Here is a 20,437-nt window from a genome sequence, read left to right as displayed (position 1 = left end):
CCCAGGTCTTCAATGTCCACACACACAGTCCTCGGGTCTTCAATGTCCACATACACAGTCCCCGGGTCTTCAGTGTCCACACACAGATCCCGGGTCTTCAGTGTCCACACACAGATCCCGGGTCTTCAATGTCCACACACACACAAATCCCGGGTCTTCAATGTCCACATACACAGTCCCCGGGTCTTCAATGTCCACACACACACAGATCCCGGGTCTTCAATGTCCACACACACAGTCCCCGGGTCTTCAATGTCCACATACACAGTCCCCGGGTCTTCAGTGTCCACACACACAGTCCCCGGGTCTTCAATGTCCACACACACAGATCCGGGTCTTCAATGTCCACACACACACAAATCCCGGGTCTTCAATGTCCACATACACAGTCCCCGGGTCTTCAATGTCCACACACACACAGATCCCGGGTCTTCAATGTCCACACACACAGTCCCCGGGTCTTCAATGTCCACACACACAGTCCCCGGGTCTTCAATGTCCACATACACAGTCCCCGGGTCTTCAGTGTCCACACACACAGTCCCCGGGTCTTCAATGTCCACACACACAGATCCGGGTCTTCAATGTCCACACACACACAGATCCCGGGTCTTCAGTGTCCACACACACAGTCCCCGGGTCTTCAATGTCCACACACACAGTTCCCGGGTCTTCAATGTCCACACACACAGATCCGGGTCTTCAATGTCCACACACACACAGATCCCGGGTCTTCAGTGTCCACACACACAGATCCCGGGTCTTCAATGTCCACACACACAGTCCCCGGGTCTTCAATGTCCACACACACACAGATCCCGGGTCTTCAATGTCCACACACACACACATCCCGGGTCTTCAATGTCCACACACACAGATCCCGGGTCTTCAATGTCCACACACACACACATCCCGGGTCTTCAATGTCCACACACACACAGATCCCGGGTCTTCAATGTCCACAGACACAGATCCCGGGTCTTCAATGTCCACACACACACACAGATCCCGGGTCTTCAATGTCCACACACTCACAGATCCCGGGTCTTCAATGTCCACATACACAGTCCCCGGGTCTTCAATGTCCACACACACACAGATCCCGGGTCTTCAATGTCCACACACACAGTCCCCGGGTCTTCAATGTCCACATACACAGTCCCCGGGTCTTCAGTGTCCACACACACAGTCCCCGGGTCTTCAATGTCCACACACACAGTCCCCGGGTCTTCAGTGTCCACACACACAGTCCCCGGGTCTTCAATGTCCACACACACAGATCCGGGTCTTCAATGTCCACACACACACAGATCCCGGGTCTTCAATGTCCACACACACAGTCCCCGGGTCTTCAATGTCCACATACACAGTCCCCGGGTCTTCAATGTCCACATACACAGTCCCCGGGTCTTCAGTGTCCACACACACAGTCCCCGGGTCTTCAATGTCCACATACACAGTCCCCGGGTCTTCAGTGTCCACACACACAGTCCCCGGGTCTTCAATGTCCACACACACAGATCCGGGTCTTCAATGTCCACACACACACAGATCCCGGGTCTTCAGTGTCCACACACACAGTCCCCGGGTCTTCAATGTCCACACACACAGTTCCCGGGTCTTCAATGTCCACACACACAGATCCGGGTCTTCAATGTCCACACACACACAGATCCCGGGTCTTCAGTGTCCACACACACAGATCCCGGGTCTTCAATGTCCACACACACAGTCCCCGGGTCTTCAATGTCCACACACACAGATCCCGGGTCTTCAATGTCCACACACACACACATCCCGGGTCTTCAATGTCCACACACACACAGATCCCGGGTCTTCAATGTCCACAGACACAGATCCCGGGTCTTCAATGTCCACACACACACACAGATCCCGGGTCTTCAATGTCCACACACTCACAGATCCCGGGTCTTCAATGTCCACACACACAGATCCCGGGTCTTCAATGTCCACACACACACACAGATCCCGGGTCTTCAATGTCCACACACTCACAGATCCCGGGTCTTCAATGTCCACACACTCACAGATCCCGGGTCTTCAATGTCCACACACACAGATTCCGGGTCTTCAATGTCCACACACACACACAGATCCCGGGTCTTCAATGTCCACACACACAGATCCCGGGTCTTCAATGTCCACACACACACACAGATCCCGGGTCTTCAATGTCCACACACACACACAGATCCCGGGTCTTCAATGTCCACACACACAGATCCCGGGTCTTCAATGTCCACACACACACAGATCCCGAGTCTTCAATGTCCACACACACACACAGATCCCGAGTCTTCAATGTCCACACACTCACAGATCCCGGGTCTTCAATGTCCACACACACACACAGATCCTGGGTCTTCAATGTCCACACACACACACAGTCCCCGGGTCTTCAATGTCCACACACACAGATCCCGGGTCTTCAATGTCCACACACACACACATCCCGGGTCTTCAATGTCCACACACACACAGATCCCGGGTCTTCAATGTCCACAGACACAGATCCCGGGTCTTCAATGTCCACACACACACAGATCCCGAGTCTTCAATGTCCACACACACAGTCCCCGGGTCTTCAATGTCCACACACACAGATCCCGGGTCTTCAATGTCCACGCACACACAGTCCCCGGGTCTTCAATGTCCACACACACAGTCTTACCTGTTTAGCTGCTATCTCTATACACCTCTCCCATTGTCCGCGTTCTGCGTACATATCGAGAGCAGCCACAACATCGACTCCAACCAACTGCGGAATGACAGAGAGATCAGGATAAGGGGGTAAGGAGAGTTCAATGGTGGCTGTACAGCTTGGAGGGGACAGTGAGGAAAGATAGATAGATTGGTATGGAGGAGTAATATTAGGGGGGTACGGGGGGGGGGGGGGTTCAGATGTGGGCTGCACAGCTCTGGGGCATGAAGATGATGGGAAAACTGGAACAGAGGGGAATTATTGGGGGGTACGGGGAGTTTGCATGGGTGCTGTACAGCATGGAGGGACAGAGGCGATAGTGACAGGAGGATGAGTAGATTGGGATAAAGAGGCATTACCAGATGAAGTAAGTGATGTATTTTTTATGATTGCTGCAATAGAGGCAGCCATGTTGGAGGTAATAGGAGCACAGGCTATCAGAGAAGTATGTCCTGGTGCCTGAATAGTAATCGTATGAAACACTGATATCATCATCTCACCGAATCTACTTTTCCCTGATTCTTCAGATGATCCTTGTATCTGTCATTCACATACTGCTCATACCTGGATTAAAGGGGAAGAAAGCATGACAAATTGACCCCAGATCTCAGGCTGTATGTAGGAAGGTACCAGGTTATACGAGATTCCCTCTAGGCCCGAGATGGGGATGGTAATCATAGAACAGTGGCCACCCCAGGTCTGAGTGCAGGAGAATAAAAAGGGCAGAGAAGAGGACCCCGGGATGGAGATGGGGACTGTTACCACATCAAGAACCCTAGGATAATGTTAAGGAGCTGTAATTACATGAAGAGCACTGGGATGAAGATAGGGTGTTGGTATTACATGGTTTTGGTGACCCCTGATCTGAGGCCAACTTCAAGAACGATGTAGGACAGGTGAACCCCAAATTACACAATGGTGGTAACCTGAGGTCACCTTCTATGAACATGTAAGACTGCAGAGCCCTGGAATAAGGGTGTGGGATGTTATGACATGACCATGGTGACCTCTGACCTGGAGGCATCTACTAGAGCCCTGGTGTCCAACCTGTGGCCCTTTGGTATATGATGTGCGGTCCTCAGACCTCAGTAATCTGTAGTAGGAACATTGATTAGGGTAATGGAATTAATATCTACCAGCCTAATGTAACATGTTCCCAGTTTCATACTGTCTTCTGCAGCATATCCCCAGCCAAAAATGTAGCATGTCCACACTCTGACCCTCATTTCCTCTATTAGGTCTGTTGTTTCTGACAGTCCTCTTAAGCATTACATATATTGAACATTATGTGTGTCCCTTTGGTGATGTCATGGGCTGCATCTGAGGCTCCCTTTAGTTTATAAATCAATAACCAATGTACTACAGATGAAGGATTACAGAAGTTTAGGATTTAGGTCTCTGGATATTCACTGAGATTGATGACCTCAGGCCATCCATAAGAGATATGAAGAATTATATGGGGACCTCGGGCCATCTACCAGAGATATAAAGGATTACAGAAGTTTGGGATGAACGGCTCTGGATATTCACTGAGATTGATGACCTCGGGCCATCTATCAGAGATATGGAGGATTATATGGGGACCTCGGGCCATCTACCAGAGATATAAAGGATTACAGAAGTTTGGGATGAACAGCTCTGGATATTCACTGAGATTGATGACCTCGGGCCATCTATCAGAGATATGAAGGATTATATGGGGACCTCGGGTCATCTACCAGAGATATAAAGGATTACAGAAGTTTGGGATGAACGGCTCTGGATATTCACTGAGATTGATGACCTCGGGCCATCTATCAGAGATATGAAGGATTATATGGGGACCTCGGGCCATCTACCAGAGATATAAAGGATTACATAAGTTTGGGATGAACGGCTCTGGATATTCATTGAGATTGAGGACCTTGGGCCATCTATCAGAGATATGAAGGATTATATGGGGACCTCTGGCCATCTACCAGAGATATAAAGGATTACAGAAGTTTGGGATGAACGGCTCTGGATATTCACTGAGATTGATGACCTCGGGCCATCTATCAGAGATATGAAGGATTATATGGGGACCTTGGGCCATCTACCAGAGATATAAAGGATTACAGAAGTTTGGGATGAACGGCTCTGGATATTCATTGAGATTGATGACCTTGGGCCATCTATTAGAGATATGAAGGATTATATGGGGACCTTAGGCCATCTACCAGAGATATAAAGGATTACAGAAGTTTGGGATGAACGGCTCTGGATATTCACTGAGATTGATGACCTCGGGCCATCTATCAGAGATATGAAGGATTATATGGGGACCTTGGGCCATCTACCAGAGATATAAAGGATTACAGAAGTTTGGGATGAAGGGCTCTGGATATTCACTGAGATTGGTGAACTTGGGCCATCTACCAGATATATGAAGGATTACAAAAGTTTGGGATGTAGGTCTCTGGATATTGACTGAAAATGGTGACCTCGGGCGAACTATCAGAGATATGAATGATAACAGAAGTTTGGGATGTAGGTCTCTGGATATTCACTGAGACTGGTGACCTCGGGCATCTACCAGATATATGAATGATTACAGAAGTTTGGGATGTAGGTCTCTGGATATTGACTGAAAATGGTGACCTTGGGCCATCTATCAGAGATATGAATGATTACAGAAGTTTGGGATGTAGGTCTCTGGATATTGACTGAAAATGGTGACCTTGGGCCATCTATCAGAGATATGAATGATTACAGAAGTTTGGGATGTAGGTCTCTGGATATTGACTGAGATTGGTGACCTAAGATTGGTGACCTTGGGCCATCTATCAGCGATATGAACGATTACAGAACTTTGGGATGTAGGTCTCTGGATATTCACTGAGACTGGTGACCTCGAGCTATCTACCAGAGATATGAAGGATTACAGAACTTTGGGATGTAGGTCTCTGGATATTGACTGAAAATGGTGACCTTGGGCCATCTATCAGAGATATGAATGATTACAGACGTTTGGGATGTAGGTCTCTGGATATTCACTGAGACTGGTGACCTCGAGCTATCTACCAGAGATATAAAGGATTACAGAACTTTGGGATGTAGGTCTCTGGATATTCACTGAGACTGGTGACCTCTAGCTATCTACCAGAGATATGAATGATTACAGAACTTTGGGATGTAGGTCTCTGGATATTCACTGAGACTGGTGACCTCGAGCTATCTACCAGAGATATGAATGATTACAGAAGTTTGGGATGTAGGTCTCTGGATATTGACTGAGATTGGTGACCTAAAAATGGTGACCTTGGGCCTTCTGTCAGCGATATGAACGATTACAGAACTTTGGGATGTAGGTCTCTGGATATTCACGGAGACTGGTGACCTCGAGCTATTTACCAGAGATATGAAGGATTACGGTACTTTGGTATGTAGGTCTCTGGATATTCACTGAAAAACCAATCAGATTCCAGGTTTAATTGTGAAAGCTTAATTGAACAAGCTGACGTTAGAAGGTGATTAGTTATCATGCAGAGCTTCACTAGATTCTGAGTGCTCCAGTTTTAGTAACTCTTCCCCATTATATGACATTTATGACCTTTGACCTGAAGATCTCTACAGAAGGATGACACAATGATGATCTGGGTAGTGTAAGTAACTCTTCTCTGGAAAGACAAACAGCCATTTAAGGAATTACCTGGAATCCAGCTCCTTGGCCACCCTCTTGGCCTTGTTCCATTCTTCTCCATCTATAAAGGCATCAATGGCCTCCTTCACCAGGTCCAGGTTCAGATAGAGCTCAGCCGCCTGGAGATAAGAATTACACATCAACATAGAATGAGATTCATCCTTCACTTACACTCGAGCCAGTCAGACATGATATGTGGAAAATGTCAGCTCTTGGGTCCAATGAGCTCATTGAAGCAGCCAGTGTGTTAATACCCAAAAAGACAGCAGATCCAAGTATACCGCTGGTGGTCCAGAATCTGGCTCTGATCTAGGCATAACTAGAGACTCATCATATGACACAATGCTCTCCATGCTATTGGTGCTATACCTCTAACAAGCTCTGAGGTTTACAAAGATAATTGCTATGACAATGGACAATAGAGAATAATTGACAATACACAGAGCGACATTAATGTTTTCCCTATACTGAAATATAACAGATTATGTCCAATTCATGGTGGAAATAAAAAGGTGACTTCTTTCTATGAAAAAGTGTGAAAAGTCTCCACAACTTAATGAAATCTCTCTAAAAGTCAATTTTTGTGACTCCTGTGATATGTACTAAGCCTAGAGCAGTGAACCTGCCTAGAGAATGGCAGCTCTCATCTGAAGTGTTTCGCACAGGTGCTTTCCCTTGTGGTGCATTGTAGGCTTTAAATTACAGGTACAGAATAATCTGCAGTCATTTAACACATTGGTGCCCAATATGGGTCATCCCTGCATCCTCACCGCGTTGTGTCTTCCAGCAGAGACCAGCTTGGGACCCACCAGACGGACGACCTCCAGACTTCTGCTAGGTACCAGGAACTTGATGGACAGTTCAGCTGCCTGCAAAGACAATGGTGACATCATGAATATCAAAAGGTCGGGACACAGAGCAGAGAGAATGAAAGCTGACTGCTTACCTTCATCCAACACTTCTCCAATAGGCTCACATTATCCAGATCCTTCACCTTCAGGTAACAATCCACCGATCGGGCGTATTCCCCGGCCTGCTCCCATTCCCGGGCCTGTTCTATTAAAGCCTCTGTCCCCCTGTCAACAGAGAGGATCTCACATTACGGATCTACAGGCTTCTTCTGGATGGAGGACTGCATGCGGATGAAGGTCAGTCTTGGCAGATTACACAGTGCATGTCCTTCTGCTGTGACAGGCACTGTGGACACTGTGGCCCCCTTCTCCCATAGTCATTGATGCAGGTAAAAATATTCAAAAGACAAACCAGCTCACCTGGCTCCTTTTGTTGTCACCTCCTTCTCGTACTCCACCTGTAGCTGCTCCAGCATGGCAGGGACATACTCTTTGCAGATTCGGATTGCATCACTCCACATGCCAGCCTCCTGAAGAGGAAGAAATAATAAAAAAGGTAGACATGACACAGATGCAACCTACACTTCCCATGAAACTGCTTACAGTTTTACGTCACACAGAAGGTAGTAAATCACAAAACAGCGGCCATCTAAAACCTGAGGTGCATCCACAGGAGGATAAAAAGGAAGGACAAGAGACCCTGGGATGAAGATGGGGACTGTTATATGAAGAACCCTGTGATTAAGTTATTATGTGAATTGCCCTGGGATGAAGATGGGGACTGTTATCATATGAAGAACCCTGTGATAAAGTTATTATGTGAACAGCCCTGGGATGAGGATAGGAGGCTGGTATTACATGGTTTTCGTGACCTCTGACCTGAGACCTACTACAAAATGAAAAACAGGAAAACCCTGAATTAGATAATGGTGGTGACCTCTGACCTCAAGCCATCGTCCATAAATATGGAAGACTGCAAAACCCGGGTTATGAAAGCGTGGGGCAATTATAATATGACTGTGGTGACTTTGAGCCATCTACCTGAGAGATGCAAGATCTCTGATAGATGTACTGAAGGTCACTGGATGTTTCATGGCAGTGGTGACCTCCGACTTTGAGCCGTCTACCAGAGAGTTGTAAGATCTCTAGTAGATGTACTGTATGTTCTGGATGTTCCATGACAATGGTGACCTCTGACTTTAAATCATCTACCAGAGAGATGTAAGATCTCTAATAGATGTACGTTAGGTCTTTGGATGTTCCATGGCAATGGTGACCTCTGACTTCAAGCAGTCTACCAGAGAGATAAGATCTCTGATAGATGTACTGTAGGTCTCTGAAAGTTCCATGACAATGGTGATCTCTGACTTTGATCCGTCTACCAGAGAGATGCAAGATCTCTAATAGATGTGGGTATCTGGATGTTCCATGGCAGTGGTGACCTCTGACCTCAGGCCATCTACCAGGAGCATGTAAGACAGGTGAACCCTGCAACTGCTATTACATGGTAACGGTCATGACCTCTACTAGAGACATGTAAGGCAGGGGAATCCTAACATATGAGCATGTGGATGACATTTTATGACAATTCTAACCTCTGACATGGAGACATGATTGACACCACCCCCAGCACACTAGCAGGCCAGACCTTACACTTTCCTTACAACCTATACTTTTGCTTACAGTAATTAGTCACACAGACCTACACTTTCCGCAAAAATGCCAGCAGTCATGCATCACAAAGAAGAAATCCTGACCCCACCATCCCCATACCGCCTTTAGTCACACATAATCCATAAGCTCCCCCCCCTCCGGCAGTTACCTTGTAATGGCGTACAGCAAGCTCTGGTCTTTGGGCACGCAATAAGAATGCTTCTGCTTTCTGATAATCTTTCTGTTCAAAGGCAAAGCGAGCCTGTCCCTCCAGAACATCCCCAACACTCCCAGGATCGTACAGCTCAGCCACTCTCTGCGCTGAATCCCAGTCCTGGTTGTGGACATACCTGACAAGCACAGATAATATTTTATAACGGGACAACTGTTTCCACATCAACAACTTTTTGGAGAATGACCTGAATATCATTATTGGTCATCAAATGAAAAGGACATAAAGAGGAGTGATAGAAAAGGCGAGAATAGAGAAGAAAGAGAAGATAAGGATGAAAAAAGAAAAACTGGCAATAGAAGAGATAGTGACAGATGAGACTGAGATGAAGAAAATAGAGATAGATGTAGTGAAATGGAGAAAAAAGACAGAGAACATGTAGACCGCAGCAAATAGAGAAGATAGAGAAGGTAGAGGTATGACAGATATGGAGATTCATAAGATGGAGATGAAGATAGAGGATATGGGGATAGGCTAGTTCCTCCTGTATTGAATTGTACTGTAACTGTATTGTCTTCCCCCACATTGTAAAGCGCTGCGCAAACTTTTGGCGCTATATAAATCCTGTATAATAATAATAATAATAATAATAATAATAAGAAGAATGGTGATGGGCATAAAAAAGATGGAGACACAGGCAGAGGAGATGTTGATCAAGATAGAAATGGAGACAGAGATGGTGATACAGAAGATATAGGTAGGGATGGAGATAGAAGAGATAGAGAAGAGATGGAGAGAGATATAGAAGGAATGAAGAGATAGAAGGGAAGGAGAGACAGAAGAGATTTTAGATAGCAATCGTGATGGATATGAAGAAGATAGAGATGGAGAAGATAAAGATAAGAAATAAGGGATGGACATAGAGAAGGTAATGAAGAGGATATAATGAAGAGGAAAGAGATGTTGATGGAGACAGACACACTGATGGAGATGGAGAGGACAGAGAACAATTTAGAGATGTTAATGGCGACAGAGATGGTGATGGAGATAAAGAGGACTGAGATGAAGATAGAGAAGACATAAGATAAAGATTGAGGAGATGGAGATGAACAAAAAAGAGCTAGATGTAGTGAAATGGGGAAAAAAAAGAGCACATGTAGACTAAAAAAACAAAAAAAAAAAAAAAAAAAAAAAAAACAGGGAAGGTGATGATAAAAAGACAGAAATGGAGATTCAGAAGAAAGAGATGAAGATAGAGGACATGGGGATGGTGATTAGAATATAACAATGGAGACCGAGACAGAAACAGAGGAGATATTGATCAAGATAGAGATGGAGATAGAGATGGAGATAGAGATGGCAATGGAGAGGACAGAGATAGAGATGGAGAAGACATAGATGGAGAAGACAGAGATGAAGATGGAGAAGACAGAGATGAAAATGGAGAAGACAGAGATGAAGATTAAGAAGGCAGAGATGAAGATTGAGGAGATGGAGATAAAGACAAGAGAACTATATATAGTGAACTGGAGAAAAGAGACAGAACATGTAGACTGCCAAAAGCAGACAAGACAGAGAAGGTGATGATAAAAAAGACAGAAATGGAGTTTCAGAGGATAGAGATAAAGATAGAGGATATGGGGATGGTAATGGGCATAAAGCATAGAGACAGAGGAGATATTGATTAAGATACAAATGGAGACAGATATGGTGATGGAGATGGAGATATAGGTAGAGAGAAATGAAGGAAATAGATATTGAAGGGATGGAGACACAGAAGGGATGGAGAGACAGAGGAGATTTAGTTAGGAATCGCAATGAATTTGAAGATAGAGTTTGAGATGAAGTAGATGAAGATAAAAAAATAAGGGTTGGAGACAGAGAAGGTAATGACCGGGACAGAGATGGAGATAGAGATGTTGATGGAGAAAGAGACAGAGACAGTGATGGAGATGGAGATAAAGGAGATGGAGACAGAGATGGTGATGAAGATGGGGAGCACATTGATGGAGACAGAGATGGTGATGCAGAAGATATAGTATAAGTAGAGATTGAGATAGAAGAGCAAGACAACAGATAGACAGAGAAGAGATGGAGATAGATAAAGAAGGAATGAAGAGATGGAAGGGATGGAGAGACAGAGGAGATTTTAGATAGGAATCGTGATGGACATGAAAAAGATAAAGATGGAGAAGATAAGAAATAAGGGATGGAGACAGGAATGTTGATGGAGATAGAGAAGGTAATAAAGGGGATAGCGATGTTGATGGAGACAGAGATGGTGATAGAGATGGAGAGGACAGAAATGGAGATAGAGATGGCAGAGTTGTAGATTGAGGAGATGGAGATGAAGCGGTCAAAGGTGAAGATAGAGAAGACAGATTGCTAGTGTAGAAAAGAAAGAGACTAGTGGATAAGAGACTTCCTTGGAAGGGATTGGTCAGATAAAGATTGATAAGACACTCACATAAGAACGGCTTCCTTAGGTTTTCCAGCTTTAACAAACTCAGCCTCAGCTTCATTGAACTTTCCCTGTGAAATCACAAAAAAAAGACATTCTAGAAAATCAGGCCTAGAAAAGACAGAGGGAAACCTAAAATGGATGTGGGAACAGCAAACTTTAGCTAAAGAAAGTGTCTGCAAGATGAACTGTCTGTGCTACCCATAACATTCTTTTGATGCAATTTTCTACAGTGATCTTGGAAGACTAGACACTTGAAGATTGTGGTGTCTGCACTGGTGTCCTGTGTTATATCATAATAAAAGGGAGTCTTGCAATGCATCCCTTTGTAGTATTTTAGAGCAGGATACCTGCTCCTGGAGTCTCCCAGCTGAACGACCACTAGATCTGGAGTCTCCCAGCTGAACGACCACTAGATCTGGAGTCTCCCACCTGAACGACCACTAGATCTGGAGTCTCCCAGCTGAACGATCACTACATCTGGAGTCTCCCAGCTGAGCGACCATTAGATCTGGGGTCTCCCAGCTGAATGACCACTAGATCTGGAGTCTCCCAGCTGAATGACCACTAGATCTGGAGTCTCCCAGCTGAATGACCACTAGATTTGGAGTCTCTCAGCTGAAAGACCACTAGATCTGGAGTCTCCCAGCTGAACGACCACTAGATCTAGGGTTCCCAGCTGAACGACCACTAGATCTGGAGTCTCCCAGCTGAACGACCACTAGATCTGGAGTCTCCCACCTGAACGACCACTAGATCTGGAGTCTCCCAGCTGAACAATGACTAGATCTGGAGTCTCCCAGCTGAACGATCACTAGATCTGGAGTCTCCCAGCTGAGCGACCATTAGATCTGGGGTCTCCCAGCTGAATGACCACTAGATCTGGAGTCTCCAAGCTGAACGACCACTAGATCTGGAGTCTCCTAACTGAACGACCATTAGATCTGGGGTCTCCCAGCTGAATGACCACTAGATCTGGAGTTTCCCAGCTGAACGACCACTAGATCTGGAGTCTCCCAGCTGAACAATCACTAGATCTGGAGTCTCCCAGCTGAACGATCACTAGATCTGGAGTCTCCCAGCTGAGCGACCATTAGATCTGGGGTCTCCCAGCTGAATGACCACTAGATCTGGAGTCTCCAAGCTGAATGACCACTAGATCTGGAGTCTCCTAACTGAACGACCATTAGATCTGGGGTCTCCCAGCTGAATGACCACTAGATCTGGAGTCTCCAAGCTGAACAACCACTAGATCTGGAGTCTCCTAAGTGAACGACGACTAGATCTGGAGTCTCCCAGCTGAGCGACCACTAGATCTGGAGTCTCCTAACTGAAGGACCACTAGGCCTGCAGTCTTTCAGCTAGTGAATCACTAGACCTGGAATCTCCCAGCTGAAAGACCACTAGACCTGTAAGTTCCTAGCTGGGGGACCACTAGATCTAGAGATCTGCTCAGGGTCTACAAAATCTGGAGGCTCTCTGCTGGAGGCGTACCCTTGATAACCTCCACCCAACTTTTTACTGCTGAGAGAAGTCTTCCTTTTTCGACCTGCTGCTCTTGTCATACTTCACTCTGAACCAAACTTAAGCACTACCCTCTCTAGAGCTGAGAAGCAGCTTTTTTCTAAATGTCAAGCCCCCTCGGAAGGGGTTCACACCTCAGAGATGGCCAGTGCCGTGCAAAGAACTCTGTGAAACAGGGATTGTACCCGCTTATCACCGCTATCTACACTCCAGTGTACAGATTGTATCATATACACACACACTCCTTGATACTTTTGATGATCAGTTACCTCATCCTCCAGGAACATGGCGTATTTCAGGTGAATCTCTGGAAGTTTTTCTTTCATTGCCAGACGGCCCAGTTCAAACGCAAAGTCGAATGAGCTAAAATAAATGCAAGGATAGAATCAGAAACAGACAGAACACATGCTGGTTTAGGATTGGGTAACAAGGCAATTTAGGACTGAGAAACCTAGCAGTGTCTATCTATTAGTGCTAAATAAATATTTTTAAAACTCCTGCGCTGTCAATCCCATAAACTGTGATAAAAGTAAAACAGGTTGCTGCTAACACCTATATGTGTTCCCGCATCAACCAGTTATAATTAAAAAAACAATAGTGTAGCTGACCAGTGACGCAACGCATTGGGCGGAGCTGGATGATATAATTTCTGGTCTTGACAGAGACCAGAAGAGTGGTGAGCAAGAAACGCTGTTACCGTTTAGTGAACATATGGACACTATTTTATGTGTCCCAATGCTATGTGAGTGTTATTTTAATCAATAAAGAGTAAAGTTTTATACATCTACGCGGTATTAGGCTGTTGGCAGTCCTATTATTTTTTTGAGCACTATTGCCAACCAGCACCAGGAGGGGAGCCTCTTAAAGGGACCCACCCACACATGGACCAAAATCCTTGAGCAGGGGAGGAAGGCAAACGCTCACTTAGGAGGGAACGCCAAGCGTTTAGACCTATATTTATTGGGTCTAGGACAGAGGCGAGCGGTGAATTCACTTAATGGTGGATGAATGTATTAATGTGGAAAATAGAGTGTGGCACATATCGCTGGGATTGGTATATAAAAGATTTAAACAGAAAAGTAATAAAGTTTCTGATGTGTGTTAGGGCCTGTTAATTTACAGCACTGGGATTGTGGATTCAGTCACCAATAATAATATAGGTATTTGAATGCAACTTGCTTAATGCATGGTTTTGAGGAATGAACTATGAACTGATAATTTGCAGCACTGACATTGTGGACTCAATATTCATGTGTTTCAAATGCACTTTATTTAATGTATTCTTGCCGTTATTAAGAAGATAGTATCAATGATTATGATTGCACAAGAGAATTTAATAATGTTATGCTTTTTTCACAATCAGTATGGTTGTGGTATATTGTAAGATAATAAAAGGGTAGCGCTACACTATTATTTTTTAATTATATGCAGGGGTTTTTTTCTCAGAAAAAAAGTGCAAGAACTCAACCACGATATATTGTAAGATAATAAAAGGGTAGCGCTACACTATTATTTTTTAATTATATCCAGGGGTTTTTTTCTCTGAAAAAAGTTGCAAGAACTCAACTCACTTGCAGGGAGATCATCAAGTGGGGGTGTCAGCATTTGCACTGCAATCCAGGCACTGGCATCTTCTTTGTCCCAATACTGCACTTGGAAAACGCAGGAAGCCAGACCTCTATGTTTACAAGTGATAGTGATGAACGGGGAGCAGAGGGCCTGAGCCAAAGGTGGTGGTATCCTTTAGGGCAGATTTAGTGGAGAGGTACAGAAGGCTTTTGTGTCCAGCCAACCAAACAAGGGAACCATGACCAGACTTGTTACCAGCAGGACCTGGATACCTCCTGTGTGGGCTTCTCAGAATCATATATATATTTAATGTATATGTGTGCTAATGGTATAGGAAGGGATCAGGTGGGTAACAGTGACCCTTTTGGACAGAACCCACATAGAGTCACCCAACACTCAGGATAAACACAAGGTACCCTTTCATGGTCCCGGCTGACTTACTATTTCTCTGTGGCTTGGTCAATGGCCATTTCCAGCAAGTTAAATTTGGTCAGGAGTTTTACAGCCGCATCTCCCCCCAGGCTCTTCGCCCACAGATAGACCACCTGTTTGTAGGCATTGGGTCCACCGTGTGTCTTGGCTACCTAGTTCAATATCAAGAGGCACAACGTCAGCAGAGTGGCAGGATACCAGAAAGATGATAGGGGGGGGTCAGATTGGGCGAGAAGAGTGCAAGGGGGAAACAGAGAGGACCCAGCAAAGGAAACAGAGGTAGGAAATGGACAGAGAAGTATGACAGGACACAGTAAGGTAATTCCATTGATCAGTAAAAGGTGAGAAGAGGGCGAGCAGTATGACAGACAACACATGGTTAAGAAATATAGTGGATCAGGATCAGGAGAGAAGAGAGGGAGCAGTATGACAGTCAGGACACATAGTAAGGTAATATAGTGGATCAGGATCAGGTGAGAAGTGAGGGAGCAGTATGACAGACAGGACACATAGTAAGGTAATATAGTGGATCAGGATCAGGTGAGAAGAGAGGGAGCAGTATGACAGACAGGACACATAGTAAGGTAATATAGTGGATCAGGATCAGGTGAGAAGTGAGGGAGCAGTATGACAGACAGGACACATAGTAAGGAAATATAGTGGATCAGGATCAGGTGAGAAGAGAGGGAGCAGTATGACAGACAGGACACATAGTAAGGTAATATAGTGGATCAGGATCAGGTGAGAAGTGAGGGAGCAGTATGACAGAAAGGACACATAGTAAGGAAATATAGTGGATCAGGTGAGAAGAGAGGGAGCAGTATGACAGATAGGACACAATGAGGTAATACAGTGGATCAGTATAAGGTGAGAAGAGGGGGGGGGGGGGGCAGTATGACAGACTGGACACGGTAATGTAATACAGCTGGGCAGAATAGGGTGAGAAGAGGGAGGAGCAGTATGATGGACAGGTAAAGCAATGGATATGAAGCATAATCAGGTGGAAAGTGGGAGGGGTTAAGGTTAGTGATACCCTGTGTGCCTCCTCCCACATATCAGCAGCTCGGTACATATTGACAGTGGCTTTCCAGTCCTTCCCCTTCAGGTAGTGATACTCGGCCTCCTGAAGGCGCCCCGCAGCTTCCAACTCCTGCAGGTGGACAAAGAACAGGTGAGTGACGCGAGAATAACCCCCAGCAGTATCAGTTTCAAGTCGGAGAGGACTTACCTTGCCCAGGTGCAGGTGGGTGTCTGCTAGAAGGTCTGGGTGATGTTTGGCCACCAGGCGGATCATGTCTTCATACTGGTTGTGTTTCTTATACATTGCGATGGCGAGATCGGGCTCGTCTACAGTGATGTATAGTCTGTGGAGGTGGACGGAATAATGAGCAATACATCCAGGAATTACAGCACAGGTTATCTGCCAGAAGACTCTACACCAGAAGATATGGAAGGATGACCAACACTTTCCTCATTAATGAGAAAAACTCTGAAGTGACACATCACAATAGATACATCCAACAAGAAAGAACACAGACCCAGGGTTACATCCCCACTCATCCTAATCCATTACAGCTACTAGCTTTCTCTGGCATCAATAATTTTTGCTCTTCGTTATATGTAGGCACAATCTTAAAGGCTGGCGTTCCTCACTGTACTGCTGTTCCTAAGTGTTATATACAAAAAAACACATCCCTGGCATCCATATAGACATGCATGCTCCTCCCTGTTGGCCACTGGGTGCTGCCAACTTTAACTGTGCAATCTGCTGATCAATTTAATAGAGTGTAATGAAGCAACAGATCAACAGATTGCACAACTAGTCTGCAGATACCAGTGGCCAACAGGGAGGAGCATGCATGTCTATATGGATGCCAGTAATGTGTTTTTTTATATAATGCTCCAGGAAGGGTGCTGTGACGTTTGCAGCCTGCCAGCCCCTCCTATTAAACTTGATCTTACTATGAAGCAAAGACCAGCTGACAGACCCAGTGATGACGTACATTACATTTCAGATTTAAAAGATCAGTCCATCAAAGCCTGAAATTTCCTTTATTAAAATAGAGTTACATCAGGAGTTTGCAGAGTTCCTCCTCACCTCAGAGTTCCCATTGAGGGGGAACTCTGCGAACTCCGACATGAGGGGGAACTGTGCGAACTCCGACATAAGAGCAGGCTCTGGTGACCAGTGAACCTCTTACGCCAGAGTGCACAACATTCCCCCTTACATCAGGGTCTGCAGAGTTCCCCTTTACACCAGTCTACAGAGTGAATACATAAGGTAAAGGGGTTCACTGATGTAAGAGGGGAGTGAGGACACTGATATAAGGGGGGACCTTTATATCAGTGTCCTCCCCCTTACCCTAGAGCAGTGATGGCGAACCTTGGCACCCCAGATGTTTCGGAACTACATTTCCCATGATGCTCAACTACACTGCAGAGTGCATGAGCATCATGGGAAATGTAGTTCCAAAACATCTGGGGTGCCAAGGTTCCCCATCACTGCCCTAGGGTCTCCACTCTCCCCCTACATCTGTGATCCCCAACAGAGTGACTGGCTGTCCCACACAGTGACCTGTATTTGCCTGCAGGCTTTGGTCCACCTCTCCCCTGTGTCCCCCCTTCTTGCAGATGCTTATAAATTTGTTGGAAAGGCACCAAGCACCATGATGTCAACGCACACTAGACCAGCGGCCCGCCAACCAGCTAATTTAAAAGCCGCCTCTGCCAGTGAACTCATCCAAGACTTGTGTACCATCTTAATTCTATGCCTTCTTGTAGCAGCCCTGCTTCTCGGCCCCCAGTGAACTCACCCCAGATTTATGTGACTTTCTCCTTCTCGGCTTCCTTGTAGCCACCGTGCCTCTTAGTTCCTCGATCGAAAGTAAACTTACCTGAGATTTATGCAATATCAATCCTCTCAGACACCTTGCAGTGGCCCTGCTTCTTGGCCCTTAGTGAACTCACCCCAGATTTATGTGATGTCCTCCTTCTTGGTCTCCTTGTAGTCACTCTACCTCTCTTATCTCCTCGATTGAGAGGATAGCTATTGCATAAATCTCAGTAAGTTTACTTTCAGACTCTGCAGTGGCCCTGCTTCTTCTGCTCCTTGGCGCCCTGTGAACTCACCCCAGATTTATGTGATGTCCTCCTTCTCGGCCTCCTTGTAGTCACCCTGCCTCTCTTATCTCCTCGATTGAAAGTAAACTTACCTGAGATTTATGCAATATCTATCCTCTCCGACTCTTTGCAGTGGCCCTGCTTCTCCTGCTCCTTGGCCCCCAGTGATCTCACCCCAGATTTCATGTCCTCCTTCTTGGCCTCCTTCTAGTCACCCTGCCTCTCTTATCTCCTCGACCAGAAAGTAAACTTACCTGAGATTTATGCGATAACAACTCCCTCAGACAACTTGTAGTGGCCCTGATTCTCCTGCTCCATGACCCCCAGTGATCTCACCCCAGATTTATGCGACGTCCCTCTTCTCGGCCTCCTTGTAGTCACTCCACTTCTCTTATCTCCTCAACCTAAAAGTAAACTTACCTGAGATTTATGCAATATCTATCCTCTCCGACTCTTTGCAGTGGCCCTGCTTTTCCTGCTCCTTGGCCCCCAGTGATCTCACCCCAGATTTCATGTCCTCCTTCTTGGCCTCCTTGTAGTCACCCTGCCTCTCTTATTTCGACCCGAAAGTAAACTTACCTGAGATTTATGCAATATCTATCCTCTCCAATTCTATGCAGTGACCCTGCTTCTCCTGCTCCTTGGCCCCCAGTGATCTCACCCCAGATTTATGCGATGTCCTTTTTGGCCTCCTTGTAGCCACCCTCCCTCTTTTATCTCCTCGACTGAAAGTAAACATACCTGAGATTTATGCCATATCTATCCTCTCAGACACCTTGTAGTGGCCCTGCTTCTCCTGCTCCTTGGCCCCCCCAGTGAACTTGTGACGGAGTTCACCGTCACTGGGAGTGAGGGACAGATACTTGGGGGACGCTGGGAGAATGGTTTGGATGGCTTCAGATGGGAGAGTGATATTTGTCAACGGTGGCTCTCCTTGGCCCCCAGTGAACTCACCCCAGAATTACGGGATGTCCTCCTTCTTGTCCTCCTTGTAGTCACCCTGCCTCTCTTATCTCCTCGACCGAAAGTAAACTCACCTGAGATTTATGCCATTTCTTTCCTCTCAGACTTCTTGTAGTGGCCCTGCTTCTCCTGCTCCTTGGCGTTCAGTCAACTCACCCCAGATTTATGTGATGTCCTCCTTCTTGGCCTCCTTGTAGTCACCCTGCCTCTCTTATCTCCTCGACCGAAAGTAAACTCACCTGACATTTATGCCATATCTTTCCTCTCAGACTCATTGTAGTGGCCCTGCTTCTCTTGATCCTTGGCCCCCAGTGAACTCACCCCAGACTTATATACCATCTTACGTCACCACCTTGCAGCAGCCCTGCATCTCCATCTCCTTGACGGAACATAAAAGCACCCCAGAAGTATGCAACATCTCACCTCTCGGCCTCCTTATAGCGGCCCTGCTTCTCCTGCTCCTTGGCCTGGGTGACGTACAGAACAGACACGTCCTCTGGGTTCATACTCTTCACTGCCAGCTATAAAATAAGGACAGAAACACGACCAGTCTCCCTCAGGCAATCCGTACTTTATAGCACTGAACCCCCTTCCGCCATACACAGCCCTGATGGGTAATAGGTCATACCGCATGTGCCTGTTCCCAGCGACCAGCTTGTGTGTACATGTCAATGGCGTCCTTACTCCTTCCAGCTTTAATATACAGCTGCTCTGCAGTCTAAAAACACGAAGAGTCAGAATAAAAATGAAGGGAGGTGGGGGTAGACGGGCATAAATCTTACAGGATAACTGAAATGATAACTTCTAAAGCCCAAGAACCCTCAGCAATTTCATTCTACTTTCCACAAGTATAACACAGTCAGGTCAGAGGTCAGTCAAAGTGGTTGTAAACCCTTCCATATACCCAGTGAAGGGACTGGCCTCAGGTGATATACAGAGATAAAAAAAACATCCTCCTACATAAGTTGTATCTGTTTATCTGCAGTATTCTCTTCTCTACATCAATTCAAAATTCAGAATTTATACATCTTGTCTGAGCTTTCAGAAATCAGGGGGCGGGGAATTTTAGTTACCCTCTGCAGAGCTCAGGGAGGAGAGCTGAGGGCAGATGTGACGGAAGGGACAAAGCCCCCTTCACAAAGCACCTAGTGATGTGACTGGCCTTGAATGATACACAGAGATGAAACAAATCCTTCTATCTAAGTTGTACCTGTTTATCTGTAGTCTTCTCTTCTGTACAGTCATTCAAAGTGCTGAATTTACACAGCTTGTCTGAGTGTTCAGAAAAAGGGGGCAGAGAGCTGAAGTT

The 20,437-nt window shown here is 46.0% G+C and overlaps 1 protein-coding gene across 3 annotated transcripts in view; it reads right to left on the bottom strand.

The window, feature by feature from the left end:
* Positions 1-20,437, bottom strand: part of IFT172 (intraflagellar transport 172) — a 91,761-nt gene that overhangs the window by 11,595 nt on the left and 59,729 nt on the right. For all 3 annotated transcript variants that reach the window (XM_082249410.1, XM_082249411.1, XM_082249412.1), the window contains 14 exons: positions 19,757-19,846; positions 19,552-19,649; positions 16,274-16,409; positions 16,079-16,195; positions 15,055-15,197; positions 13,314-13,407; positions 11,527-11,591; positions 9,057-9,237; positions 7,655-7,764; positions 7,330-7,459; positions 7,154-7,252; positions 6,393-6,502; positions 3,223-3,286; positions 2,693-2,779 (listed from right to left, as the gene is read on the bottom strand). In XM_082249410.1, coding sequence (XP_082105536.1) covers positions 2,693-2,779; positions 3,223-3,286; positions 6,393-6,502; positions 7,154-7,252; positions 7,330-7,459; positions 7,655-7,764; positions 9,057-9,237; positions 11,527-11,591; positions 13,314-13,407; positions 15,055-15,197; positions 16,079-16,195; positions 16,274-16,409; positions 19,552-19,649; positions 19,757-19,846 — 1,524 coding nt within the window. The remainder of the gene's footprint in view (positions 1-2,692; positions 2,780-3,222; positions 3,287-6,392; positions 6,503-7,153; positions 7,253-7,329; positions 7,460-7,654; positions 7,765-9,056; positions 9,238-11,526; positions 11,592-13,313; positions 13,408-15,054; positions 15,198-16,078; positions 16,196-16,273; positions 16,410-19,551; positions 19,650-19,756; positions 19,847-20,437) is intronic.

This window comes from Pelophylax lessonae (genome assembly GCF_965119305.1).
Source record: "Pelophylax lessonae genome assembly, chromosome: 3".
Taxonomy (NCBI): domain Eukaryota; kingdom Metazoa; phylum Chordata; class Amphibia; order Anura; family Ranidae; genus Pelophylax; species Pelophylax lessonae.
This window is presented reverse-complemented; position numbering and strand designations above follow the sequence as displayed.